This window comes from Epargyreus clarus, unplaced genomic scaffold (assembly GCF_041222505.1).
Source record: "Epargyreus clarus isolate Ecla_fem2 unplaced genomic scaffold, WU_Ecla_fem_2.2 ptg000007l, whole genome shotgun sequence".
Classification (NCBI taxonomy): domain Eukaryota; kingdom Metazoa; phylum Arthropoda; class Insecta; order Lepidoptera; family Hesperiidae; genus Epargyreus; species Epargyreus clarus.
The window spans coordinates 17,603,895-17,618,186 of NW_027332215.1; the positions used below are offsets into that span (position 1 = coordinate 17,603,895).

The 14,292-nt window shown below is 35.8% G+C and overlaps 2 protein-coding genes across 14 annotated transcripts in view; one reads left to right on the top strand and one right to left on the bottom strand.

Annotated features, from left to right (window-relative positions):
• Positions 1-1,655: 1,655 nt before the first annotated feature.
• On the top strand, positions 1,656-8,110 carry LOC140743561 (fibrinogen C domain-containing protein 1). Of its 4 annotated transcripts, none has more exons than XM_073074948.1 (8): positions 1,656-2,215; positions 4,548-4,695; positions 4,912-5,001; positions 5,296-5,452; positions 5,944-6,208; positions 6,581-6,707; positions 7,127-7,286; positions 7,760-8,110. In XM_073074948.1, exons 1-8 carry the CDS (start codon positions 1,777-1,779, stop codon positions 7,910-7,912), a joined length of 1,539 nt encoding a protein of 512 aa, XP_072931049.1. In that variant the 5' UTR covers positions 1,656-1,776; the 3' UTR covers positions 7,913-8,110. The 4 variants fall into 4 exon arrangements, with proteins under 4 accessions (XP_072931049.1, XP_072931048.1, XP_072931047.1 ...); XM_073074947.1 differs by having other exon boundaries at positions 1,659-2,215; positions 4,545-4,695; XM_073074946.1 differs by lacking the exon at positions 1,656-2,215 and adding an exon at positions 3,558-4,110.
• Positions 8,100-14,292, bottom strand: part of PH (polyhomeotic) — a 48,839-nt gene continuing 42,646 nt past the window's right edge. For all 10 annotated transcript variants that reach the window (XM_073074944.1, XM_073074942.1, XM_073074940.1 and 7 more), the window contains 2 exons: positions 13,735-13,954; positions 8,100-13,280 (listed from right to left, as the gene is read on the bottom strand). In XM_073074944.1, coding sequence (XP_072931045.1) covers positions 13,736-13,954 — 219 coding nt within the window. In that variant the 3' untranslated portion in view covers positions 8,100-13,280; position 13,735. The remainder of the gene's footprint in view (positions 13,281-13,734; positions 13,955-14,292) is intronic.

Here is a 14,292-nt window from a genome sequence, read left to right on the forward strand (position 1 = left end):
ATTTATTCGTAAATTTTCTCTAAAAATGTTTTTATTTGTCAAGAATTCAAAAAAAGAACTTACTAATAAGCCGTTTGTGGCTTCATTCAATTTCAAGGCGGCGAAGTATCTTTACTAAACTATGGTAGTGGTATTATGGTTCCATATATTTAAGATTCGAGGTTGGTTCCTAACTTTATTAAATTCCTTAACGTTGAATAAATTTCTAAAAGTCTGTTAACGTGGAAGTTAATGGGTTAAACTCTCCCATTCTACTTCTACAATTATTACATTCATATTTACATTCTATTATTATTTTATGCCGTATATTCTTCTTCTAAAATCTCTTTTAATGTGAGAATGTATCACCTCTGGATATTTGTAATCAACTTATAGATAAGATATCTACTCTGAACCCGTGTCTGAACCTACCTCTGAAGACTAAGTTGGAACACCTCGTTTTCCTTATGTTTTCCTTACAGCGCCCTTCAAAGCATAACACAATAGAGTTTAGCGCTTATGTTGTGAAACAAAAACCAAGTGTAGCGGTGGAGCCAAGTTGTATCCTACTTACCTTTTAAAAATGCGTTAAGAAGGAAACTAAACTAGCTAACAGAATTTTGATGGTCCAATGCAAGAGACATATTAGAGTATAACAACGTCTATAAAACTTACTTCACTGTCGCCCACAAGAGCGATTCAAAACATAACTGCTAAAACGCAATATATATATATATATATATATATATATATATATATATATATATATATATATATATACACATATAATATATATATATATATATTCCTTTGGAGATCCCGGAGTCCTCTCAGCGCACTGACCCGTCGGGCTCCGCCCAGGTGAGTTTGTATCACCACACCGTCATGTGTATACGACGAAATGCGACCACACATAGCGCCGTCCTTCCCGGAGTCGCTAGCCGGGCGGTTCGAGTTCCCACTCTTGCCGCCCGTAACCCCGAAAACCCCCTCTAGTTGCTTCTTACGACATGCAGGGGATACCGTAGCCCTATTCTGGTCCCGGAACTACGGGGACAAATATTTTACTACCTACCTACATTACAGTGAGATAAGTGACCACCTATGGCTAACGTCGCGTATAGATATTTGAAACTCCAGAGGCATTTCCAATACATTGTCGGCTTTGAAGAACAGCTATTCTAAGCCTTTTTAAAGCTGCATTATACAGCGTGCCTGGAATGCCATAAAACGCATTCTATCTTGCATATGATTATTTTACACGTGTACGCAAAATTTAAACAAAGCTACACGAAGCCATCCTTCATAAACCATAATTAGTAACTATTAAGTATATTATTGCTGTTAGTTTTCCCTAGTATCAGTAGTGCTCCTTGCGCTACAGGTTTTGAAGATTATGCTTAGACTAGCAAGTGACGAAGAGTTTGACAATCTTAGGAGCTATAATATTATAGTGACTATGAATGGTAAGGCATAAAGGCACGTAAAGATCGGTTTGAGAAATTAATTGTTTAATAAATAATTGCAAAATATGTTACATACTTTTGTATAATTTTAAATTGCCCCACTTAGTATGTTTGTCATGAAACTCATGAATGAAAGCTAAGGAAGTTTAATAATAAACGCGTGTGGGTGACTCAATAGTTGGGAGAGTTCCCACCCAAAGAACAGGCGTACAATGAGTTTATAGTAATGAGATATGAGAGCGGTTAATGTTTTTATAATATGGGAGTTTATTTAAACATACAACACCATTAATATTCATTGTGCTCGGTGTTGCCGGAGGGTACGGGAGAGATGTGGAAGTTAATATTCTTAATTACTTTGTCGATTTCGTTGACACACACCAAGAAGACTACGGAGATCCTGGAAGATACTGACGAAGACGATGTGAAGGCTACCGTCAAAAGATACAACATGAGTCGCTTGCCCACGACCACCCGCCGAACTGTTAAAGGAGAAGCCGTCGTTGAACGGTTTGTGGACACCCTGATGGCCAGCGAACAATACTTGAAAATGATAGATTCCGTAGAAAAAAAGATAAACCATTTAGACTCAACATTTCACGATAGAACGAATACCATTTTGAAGTACCTTTCTGAGATTCTTCGTGTTGTGAAAGCTTCTCCAACTGAAAGCCTGGAAAATGCACTTGTGTTACTTAAAAAAGATTTGGAAAAATTAAAGTACTCTTTGTCGGATCGTGTAGATGACACCAGAGCGCCGATATTGCGAGGTAATTTTCATTGTTGTACATTTAATATACACAGTACCACAGATTAATAACGTAAACAGTACCTGGATGACCGAGCTTTGCTCGATGTTCTTTTTTAAACGACTATTTCTAAAAATGAAACCTAGCTAGATCAATTTATTGTCCCCGAAACCTCCTGCGTAATAGTTTCATAAAAATCGTTGGGAGTCGTTTCCAAGATTCAGATTATATATAGGTCTATCTAAGTCTCTATATAGGTCTAATATTATATATATAAGTCTATCCATCTCAAGGTGGTAGAACCCTTTGTGGTTCGTCTGCGGCGGCACCACCGCCACACCCATTTATGCCTAGTAACAGCAGTGTTAGCCGTTGCTGTGTTCCGTTTTGAAGGGTGTGGTAAGGGAGACAGACTTTTCCGAGGCGTTCCAGTTTAGTCCTCAGGGGTAGCGGCGCATCTGTGGCCGACCTCAGGTAGGAATATTTTATCCTATCTGGGGTTGATTACAGATGCCAATGGGCGGCAGTAGCCACTTACCATCAGGTGGACTGCGTACTCGTCTACTACTCCTACATCATAAAAAAGTATATACAAGGATTGCTCGTTTAAACGTATTAGATACAACATAGTGTAATTGTATTTATTTGTACTTCTCGAGGTGGAAAATTACCTAATCCCTCAAAAAGAACGAATTAACATTTAGCCCACTTAAGTTCGTTAAGGTCAAAAGTAACAGTAAACCTCATTATATTCTATGATGGATGCAACTAATAACACTGAATGATACAGTGGCAGTTCTACATAGCAATTTAGAAAATGTCCATGGAATGTGTTCATGCTTAGTTGGACATTACGCTACGCTGATTTACGGCATTGATATTATGTCCCAAATTACTGTCGCATAAACCTAACGAGCTATACTTACTTACTATTAACTAAAAATATACACATCTATGCTCCGTGGTTAAATTGACGTGGTCTTTTATAATGGATATAATGGAATGGGTAGGTGGGTGGTAATAATGCAGCCTGTGATAATAATTCTAAATTGAACTACTCTACGCAGATATTGTTCATTATATTACAATAACATATAAACAGGCAGCTATGCTATACCTGACCTATGATTAGCCTTCGTATTATTATATTTCTAGTTGGAATTCAACATTTATTTGCTTTTATTTACTTCATTTGTGTTTTCACCTGAATATTTACTATCAATACTATTGATGACCGTAAATATAAACACTACTCAGAACAATTTGCGCCAAGCATCCATTCTCAGCAGTCATTCGCAAGGCATTTCGTAGTCTTTGTTTTTGTTTAGTCATCTCGAAGTTTGTAAACTTCAGCGAGTCCATAAAATGAGGAGAAGATTTCATTCGCTTCTCACCGTTTCCGCCGAGTTGACTGTTGACCAGAATGGTCAGGATTGTAACAATATTTCAGATGGTACTTGTAACACTCACAGCTGTAACTGGTGAAGTGAGTGGAGACAGAAAAGGCAGACGTAAGAACGATTCTCCGGAAAAATCTTTATGGAAAAAGGAATACGAAGACGAATTGACGGATGCAATGCTCTCTTCCAAGAAAAAAGATAATTTTACCAGAGTTCCCCAATCTACGTCTATGTCGGATAACGAGATGGTTATAGAGAAGTTAATGGATTCGATTACGTCGAGTGAAAAATATCTTAAAAAGGTCGACAGTGTAGATTTTAGACTGAACAGGTTGGATATCGAGGTTCATGAAAAAACAAATGCTATATTAAAACGATTGACAGAAATTATAAAATCAATCGAAGCTCATCCCTATGAAGACAAAATAGACACAGCAATAGACAGTATAAAAAACGACGTAGGACATATTAAGGGAATGCTTGAGCATAGTCCTAGGGCAGATGGTACATCTTATGGTACGGTGATTTTTGAATGTGTGTGAATAGGCGTAAGAAAACTTTAAATAACGAAAACGAATTTAAGTTATATTTAAGCTTAATATTGATATGTGATAGGGACGTATTTTAAGTAGGTATAAGTACGTTCAGAAGTTTATGGATACCTAAATTTTGATCCAGGGCGCAAATGTTTAAGAAAATGATCTTAAATACATATTTAGATATTTTATGGTTTAATCATTATACATTATCATCTCAGGAGCGACCCTGCCCAAAGTAATTCATGTATTTTTGTGTGAAAAAATTCGAATGATTAAAAATGTGTTTTTTAATCATTAGAGATTAATTGTCAGAGCGTTTTCTTGCGCGTTGTCTTATATGTTTAGCCACGACTAAAGGTCTGAATATATTGTACAAAATTTGATTGAATTTTCATCTGTAACTGTTTACAGTAGAAGGTACGCAATATCGGGTAGATCCAACCTTGGATAACCGGCTGTCGTTTTTGGAAAACCATGTAAAGGCCATCCTCACTGGAGTGGACTCTATCGCTAGTGTCATATCTGAGGTGAAAAGTAGACAATCCTCCAGGAATTTACAAAAGTGAGTATCGTTACTTAACAAAATGGCTAAGTCACTTCATTCATCCTTTATTTATTACTTCTACTTAATCCCTTCTATTTTGAGATCTTTTTATAATAAGTAAGTAATTATTACGGTATACTAATTACGAACAGTAGGTAACTGAGAAATATTGGTCGGGTTTTTATAACTATTTTACATGTAATAGGCATTTACTAACTATTTTCATTGTAACAGGACTGAAGGTAGTAGTTTTGATGCTGTGAGTTTAATCAGCGAATTTAGAAGAGCCCTACACGATCAGAAATCTCGAAAGTGTGACTGCAAGTAAGTAGTTTACTATTTGTTTAATTTATAGATGTTAAACCGGCGATAGCAACGTTTAATATGCTTTATAGTGTGCAATGTTAATTATAACATACAATTGCCTAGCTATCAAGTATCTTGTCTCTTGAATTACCTACATGGCAATTGGGTAGAAGCATCTAAAATTACTATATAAAATAGAATATTAAACATTTACACAAATATCAACTTAATAATAATTCGTTATTAATTAACACTGTTGTTATTACTGGGGTATTAAGTATGTATTAAATTACGAGTTTTTTAATTAAATAGGATCGGAAGAGTGGACCGTGTGGAAAGATATCCTACGGATTGTTATGAAATACAAATACAAGGATTTAATGTGTCTGGGATTTATAAAATTAAGCCGGATGACATGGAGCCGTTCTATGTGCTCTGCGACCTTAACACAGCTGGCGGAGGCTGGACGGTGAGATCACTTCTCCTTTTTCTTGTTTGATTTATTCCAACCCTGCCCGGGTTGGAATAAATCCCATTCCACAATAGTTCGAAGTTATTAGATGAAAGGAAATACCGTGGCGTATTACAAATTAAAAAAAAAAAAACGAGACCGTTGTCAATGTACAGGACAGATACGAAAAAATCAGAATCATAAGTTGGGAAAGAATAATCAGATGGGAAAGAGTCAGGGTGATAAGTTTGTCCGAAAGTGTTGTTGAAAGCTATTTTATAAAACGCATTATTTAAAGCGCATATTATACAAAACTAAAAAGTTAAGCGCTGCTAGCTAGAGACTAAATTACATACGCGCTTCTACGCTTAGGAGGACACGTTAAGCAGTTTCCTGTTATTATTACCTATGTGACGCGTGTAACCATGTACTACCATGTGAAGTGTGTAAAGGTTCCACCCAGTTGTAAAGATATCTAATGACTCATAATTAACGACATTATTTTGCAGGTCTTTCAAAATCGTTTTGATGGTTCCCAAGATTTCTACAAAAGTTGGCCTGAGTATAAACACGGCTTTGGCAACTTAGCTGGGGAGTTCTGGCTCGGTTTGGAAAAACTTAACTTTCTCACCAATCAAAAGCTTTACGAATTGAGGATAGAAATGGAGAGTCAACTAGGGCAAGAGGCTTTCGCTGCTTACTCTGTGTTTACCATCGGACCAGAGCACGAAGGCTACAGGATAAGTACCCTTGGGGCATTTCATGGATCAGCAGGTCAGAATTCAGTTGTGTACGTTTTTTTACTAGTGGTACCTATATCAATAGTTGTATAGGTACACAGAGAGGACTAGGTTGGTAGTTGGTACCATAGATTTAAATTATTTATTTACAAACAAATATGTTTGTATACATAAATAATAATAGAAATGACATAACTTTATAAAGTATTGTGTAATTTTTATTGCTTATATTTAACGACCTATAGGTAATAGTTTAGTATCTACACTACCTACCGATATCACTCATTGATATTTGCAAAACAACAACAAACATTTAGATTGTTATTGCCTCTGTTATTACTTACTTATTTACTATAATGTATAATAAATAGGTACCTACTTGCATAAATTATAAATGTATGTGTAGGAGACTCTCTGTCGTACCACGCCGGCCAGAAGTTCTCGACGTACGACTTCGACAACGACGAGTGGAAGGACGGATCTTGCGCCTCGGAGCATGGCGGCGCGTGGTGGTATAAGGAGTGTGACAAAAGGTCCGTGAGGCTAATCGTTTATAGACTATGTTCTATTATCTAACGTTAATTTATGCTTAAACGTAAAAGATACGACTGCTAATCCGTTTTAAATCAGACTTTAAAATGACAATATAAGTTTAGTTATCAAGTGTTTTCAGTATGAGGGTAGGGAAATGAGAAACCGGAAATCAAAATTCCTATAAATAATCACTGGCGTAGAAACTAAGCACATCTCGAGTCAGCTTCTTATGATTGATGAGATATTTTAGTGTGTCAATATAACGATATAATTTTATTACAATTACATATTTATAGATATTTTTAGAGCTTAAAAATACCCGTATATTACTATGGATAGAAGAGCTAGGTACTTGCTCGCGAATATAAGACAGTGTAATATTTGCGACATTTCTAGTTCAGCATGTTTCTGTATTTAGCAATCTGAATGGGAAGTACTCCATGAACACGGAGGAGCAGCAAGGCCAGTCCATCTACTGGATATCGTTCAAGGGCCCCACTACGCCGCTCACGAAGACGCGCATGATGCTCAGGCCTCTCCCGGCGAGCAGGCCTGTTGACTTCTCTGAAAACTCAAGGGTAAAATAAAAAAAATACTCCTCATTTAAAAAGAATACCGGTTTGTTGTATAGAGACCCCCTTTAATATACAACTTTATAATATTTTTACTTTAGTATTTGTTGTTATAGCGGCCATAGTTATGCATCCTCTGTAAAAATTTCAAGTGTCTATCTAGGTATTACGGTTCCAGAAATAGAGCCCTGTGACGGACGCACAGATCGCGAAGTCTTAGTAACAGGGATCCATTTTTGGGCACGGAACCCTGAAAAATAGTATCATTTTTCATATATCTTGTTGATACTTGTATAATTAATTAGAAATGCCAAAGCAACTGGTAGCAACGAGGTAACAACTTTTAGTAATTATTTCTATGTAAAATATGGGTAGTGACCGGCCATTCTGACGGTCACCAGAAATCATTGGTTCAAAAAAATAATTAAATAAAAAATTGTGTGATCATATTTAAATCTTTCATATATTTATATTTCCAGAAAATAGATACTTCGAAATTAAGGCCGATAGGCGATAAGAAAGGTATTCGTAAGAGCGAGCCAAAGGGTACGTACGAGGCGACGCTCGGCCGCGCCCCCTACCGGTACGAGGACACCGCGCACGGAGACGCCTTCTTCCCCAGTTACGCGTAAATCCAATAAATGTTATTCATAAATTATCCCATTTTTATTTTCAATGCATTCTAAATTCATGTTATAAGGTTGTGTAAAAGTATTGTATTAGTATTGTTTCAAAAAATAACTGTTTGAAGGGTTGAATACCAGTAATACTAACATTATTTATTACATACAAGGGTTATAGTGAAATAAAATAAACAAATTTCAGTCTCATTTGCTTTATTTATTCATTCGTGATCATGATTAGCTTCTTTCACAAATTGAGCAATGTGTATTGGACATATAACTACTGTCTACATGATAGGGATCCAATAACATGACAATGTGTTCAGTACGGTCTAAATAATAAGAAAGGGCTTAATGATACAGCTTACACTTAAAAACAAAAACATTTAGTTCAACTAGTTTTATTTACACCAATTCTTAATCGCAACTTTTGTGGGCCGCGCCAATGTACACGTCCCCTCGCGGCACCGACTCTCAGCGATCACTGGCAGTGCTCAAGCTGTTGTGAGAGTTTTTAGTGTACAATGATAAAGTAATCTCTACGAACATATGTTAAACTTGTATATTAAATTAAATATTACACTCTACTACATCTATTCTACGTCTTACGACTATAAAAGTAAAGTAATCACATTCGTATCTGATGCGATGTGACCGATGAATTTGGGAGTTGTCTAATGTGTGACGTGGGAACGCGACATCAGTGAACAATATTATTAAACAACGGGACTCTAGGAACGATCCCCGTACGCACGAGAAATTCAAAAACATTTTAGTGAACATCAATTTTCATGTGACTGTTTTTGTTACACACGTATCGTTTGCAAATGCAAAAAATACATCAAATACATTTACATACATCTAAGTGAAATAGTTTTAAGATCCCCGAAACTTAGTGAATGATATATTACTGACCTGTGTTTGGTATGTTACGAGCAATGCAACGCACACTGCGCCGTGCACTGAACAGGCGATGCACGGAAACGGGACACGATACACGTGCAACTGTTACTTATCAAGTTTATCTAATATCGTATTATACTTATTTATCATTATATATCGTTTTATGAACGTTTGGTACCGCTTCATTCTACTTCATTACAACTATATAATTAATAATTATAATATGTTAATTTATTATATAATTAAATCAATAAAGCAGACAATTAAGTGACAAAAAAGAACTAAAGTAGCACCATAAAGTTTTCGTTAATTTTTAAGTAAAACAAATAGGTATGAACCAGAGTTTCATTACCTTCAAATGTGAACAATTGCCAGATATATCCGTGCCAATATTGTGACCATTAAAATAAACATAAGATTGCACTCGTTTACAATCTAAATCACTGCTTCATCTAAAGTGTAAACATCGTAATGTAACAATTCACCTAAAAATACGTCAACTAATATCATTATTATCACTATTATTTAAGTAGTACTATATTAATGAACAGTGATTTTCAATTTGTAAATATACATTGTAGATATATAAATTTATAGCAAGGATACACTTACGCTTACAATCTATATAATAAAATATTGAAACTTCATATTTACAGTTAGACGTCTAATTCTAGACGTCTTGATAAAAATAGATTTGGGTGGGTTGCACAGTAGAACCGCTTGACGCATTAAAGTTAATTATAATAATAACTTTAATGATAGCGATGGAATGTGACGACGAACACGGATTTTATATAAAACAATAACTTTAACCGCCTGAAATCGACCGGTTAACTTAAATGGTAGGTATGACGTCATGTTTGCCGCAACTAAATTGGTGCAACCCATGGATTGTTAACCGTAGATTTGACGGCTGGTTAGGCTTTTGTTAACGTTACTTGGTGCAACCCACCTTCATTCCACACGAATACCCGTCATGGTGATGTAAGAGTGGCATATGGATTGTATACGGCACGCCTGTTATTGTCAGGTAAGACAAGATGTCATCCTTGTTCATGTATCCATTTATATAGATATCTGACTTTAAAAACGTCTCGGATGGGTTACTATTTCAAAATACATAGACAGCGTCGGAAAGGACACATAATAATGAATGCATTTATATAGTAACTAAATGGCCAGCACGACCGTTGTCTTAAAGAAATTTTCTACAGACACAAAAAAGAGAGCAATAGATCACGGTCGTAGAGATTGTTAGTGGAAAGTGGGGTTTGTGACAATTCTATGTTGGCTACTCGCAAGTATGTCTGAGTTCCATGGGAGAGGAGACTGTGCTGTTGAAGCCAGCCTCCCCGGGCTCTTCCCGGCAACTCTGACATCTCAAAATACGTCATCGAAATCATTCCTTAAATTAAATCCTTGAACATACAATAACAATGACAGGTTAAAATAGATTTTTGCGATTGCTAAAATCACAAATATTTCGCACTTAACTTAACCTATGGCTATCCACTATAATTTCAAGTGTACTAGACGTGTATATATTATGTTTAATGAATTAATTAAAATATATGAATGATGAAACTTAGTACTAGCGATGATATCCACCTTCAAATGGATACAAATATAATATGTATATGACCTAATGTTATGGAAATATATTACATCGTTACTAAACTATAATATGTATGTACATATATTATCGTTAGGGGACCCACACCTATCAGGGATGTGCTATGTCGATTTTACGTCGTTGTAATTGTAAAATTAAAAATGAAATAACTAATATAAAAAGGATTTTAAAGTGCAGAAGCCCAAAGCGCAAGTGCGTCGGTACGCCAGCCGCGGCACCAATGTTCTTGAAAGAAATAAACCGGTCGATGTAAATACAAAATACAATTTAAAACATAACACTTGAATTTTAAGTTACAAGGATATAATTCGGTTCAGAGACAGTTACCTAGAAAATGTTTCAAAATATAACTTAAAATTAATTTACAAAAATATTCACACATACACATCGACAACAACAATGTTTATTTCTTCCAAAGCCCACATTCCGGCTTAGAGCACCTACAATAGAAAATCTCATAGAACTAAAGACGCAATGTTACCCTTAAAATAAACAATAAGAAATTAAATCGAAATTAAATAGGTATGTCGCTTAAAACTAAGTAGGCGGAACTATCGACATTTGTCCTAGGTACACTGTCGCCACAGACAACTAACTAACACAATTGACATTTGTTCACTGTTGTCAACTAACGGATTTACCTATTGGAATACGAATCATGAATGTCAGTTTAAATTTAGATAAACGCCTGGATTTTGTTCAAAGAGGGAACTTTTCTACGATCAATTGTGATACTAAAAACATATTAGAATTTTGAACTGCCTGTTCATTTGCATAGCTATTGTGTTGTTAAGACTATAAGGTTTATTGACAGATTGAAGTATCAATGTACTGTAGTTATGACAGATACTCTATACAGTTTACAGACTACTCGCTGAGACTTAAGATTTCTTATCATTACTATCCCAGTAGTTACGTAGTTGCAACGAATCTAGTTCTAATCATATGAGAACCGCGACAAGTATAATAATTTCCAAGGTGAATTAGGCGACGACAATTTACAATTAAATTACAACAAAACAAAAGTAACTAAACAAAAGAGAAAAGTTAAATATATTTACGAAATATATGACTATTTAATAAGAATTTTAAAAGCAGTGTCAATTGTGTTATGGCTTTTAATCGGAATGACGAAAGAGATGATACGATAAATATCATTTAAACATTTTAATGTTAGAGTAATTCGATCAAAGTGTGTTGAACTAACGCGTGAAAATAGTAATTTTGTTTAACTAAAACTGATTCTATACGTTAACTAACGTTTACTGCTTAAAGGGAATCATTAAAATCGACCTTTTCTTAACCTAAAAACAACTAACTATACTGATTTACCCAAACTCGGCACCTCTCTGAAGTAAGTCGCATTCATTCAATAGTAAGGTTGGCAAAATTAATAATAGAAAGTAATTATGAACCATTATTAAAATATGGATTACTCGAAAAAAATAAAAAAGATATGTACTTATGTATGATGAGTGTAACACATAGCTAAAAAGATTTTTTTCTAAAAAGTTTGCAATATTTACAAGCCAACTTTATGGTGTCGATTATTATGTCGGTTTTGTTAACTCACTCATATTTTTTTCGAACGCCCCAAAAGAAGTATAACTTCTATAAGTAAGGACGTATCTTATTAAAACATAGTTCCTAAAGAAATCGGACTGGAATTGGTTATAACTAAGTATACATAATTAATTGTACAGCCAATAGATGACAGACTTCTGCCTACAAATTCAGCTATTCGGGTACGAATAAATATGAATTGATATTCCGTATGGGGAAGGAACGAATGGGAGGCAAGAGAGGTATCGAGTTAGGTCTTACTTTATAACTAACACCTATTTCACGAACCCATAATATATATAGACTTATGGCGCGATCTTGTACTTAAGCTAATTTAGTGTTGTGCAAGTACTTCATTCAACGCCTTAACCTAACAGCTGACTATTGGTCGCTTTCGATTACCCTAATCAAAAATTTCCTTAACTATATGTCCATTTTTATCTACAGACATAGAACGTGTCAGACAAGTGCGTCGGTACGCCAAGACGTGTCAGACACAGGCCGTTGCAAACAAAATCATACTTTTCTATAATTTGACAGACACGGTTTGTATCAACGCTGTTGTGGTAGATATAAATCCGTTATTCACATTGTATAGTAGAATATTTTTTGTCTAGCACGGCACGTGTCTGACACGCTCTATGTCTGTAGATGTAAATAAACCCAACTAACCTAACAACAATATTTACACCTGCACTAAGAACGTTATGATGTAATTATTAGCAATACTAACTTCACGAGTCGCTAACTGTTTGGGTGCTTTTCAGTTCCTATTGTTATAAAGATGTTACGACATAAGTGTATTAGTATGTACTTCTTCTATATGCTTCATCCTACAGGAACTTGTGAAGTGAGTACTTTAGATGGTTGCTTAACTTAACAACATAACAATTCATCTCTGTTAACTTAGCCCTTATCACCTATTTCGTTTACATTGCGCCATAACAGATATATATGGCGTATTATACCTTAAGCTAATAAAAGTAAACGTGATAATAAACCTAACGTAAACCGTAATGTAATCTAACGGTATTCGATAAATCTAATTCTATAGTACATGTTTAACTATATTTACATCGAGTATAACATTAATTATTAGTAATTATAACATAGTAGCCTGTTCGTCGTAACAGGCATTACAGTAAGTATACTATGTATGTTAACGGAGTACAGAAAGACGTAAAGTACATGAAGTCCAATTATTAAACTTTAAATTCAATAATTGTGATCACTTCTAACTGTGCTCCTTTCCGCATCACGTACAGAGCAAAAGCCGCCCTGAGAACAATGAAAACAATTTAGGCTATTGTAAATTCAAAATATAATTGTATGTATAATATACATGTATTTTTATAGAATTCGATATACGTGATGATTTTTTCAAGTGTAGCTGGTAGAATTTTTATGACTCAGACTCAAGCGGCACCACCGCCACACTTTATTCTGCTTAATATCACGTTAAGCACTTAGTATAGTGATTCTGTGTTCTGGTTTGAAAGTTGTAGTAAGGAAAACAATATGTGGTCCACCTCAGTTAGAAATCTGATCTGGTGTTGATCATAAATGTCCCTGGGCGGCAGTAGCCACTTACCATCAAGTTCCATTTTCCATTCATTCTATATTTTAAAAAAGAAGTCTACCAATTTGCATGTGGCCTGTGTTGAGCTATGGCGTAAGTCCTCCACGCTCCGTCGATGCCTAGCCGTGGGACTATCACCAATATCCAGCTCACCTCAGTCCACCTCCGCGGTGGGGTTCTCTCCTTCAGGACGCAGGGAGTCTATACAGGCCACGATCTTGAGCGCCGGGCCCAGCTTCATGGACAGAGCCATCACCAGGTGCTCTGGCCTGATGAGCAGCAGCGCCTCCCCGTCCACCTCCTGCAGCAGGAACTCGTCCGCGTACCCCGAACACCCGGGGATGTTGCGGACGAACTCGCACACTTCGGACACCTGGAGATTGCAAGATGGTGCAGGTGGGTTAAGTTGTTTCGGTATTGACCGTTTTAGGGACTGATAAAGTTTATTAGAAATTATCACTCGCTTAAAAGACGAAGAAAAATATGTTGAGGATGCCGCTCACGGGAGTTTTAAAGTTTTAGTTGTGTGAAATCTACCAATTCGTCAGCGCAGTGGACTCGCCTCAACCCCTCTCACACTTAGAGGAGACAGTTTCCCAATAGTGGAAAAATAAAATGGACTGTCGATGAGTGTCTTACGCTTACGCTCTTTAAATCCGAAAATATCAAAATACATATAGTATGCACAGCAATTAAAAGTGAGAAATATTG

Excerpts from the sequence above, each read along its gene's own strand:
- LOC140743561 (XM_073074945.1), top strand. The coding sequence starts at position 3,618 with ATGGTCAGGATTGTAACAATATTTCAGATGGTACTTGTAACACTCACA. Across the intron at positions 4,111-4,544 it reads GGCAGATGGTACATCTTATG|TAGAAGGTACGCAATATCGG; the intron begins GTACGGTGATTT and ends AACTGTTTACAG. Across the intron at positions 7,287-7,759 it reads ACTTCTCTGAAAACTCAAGG|AAAATAGATACTTCGAAATT; the intron begins GTAAAATAAAAA and ends TTATATTTCCAG.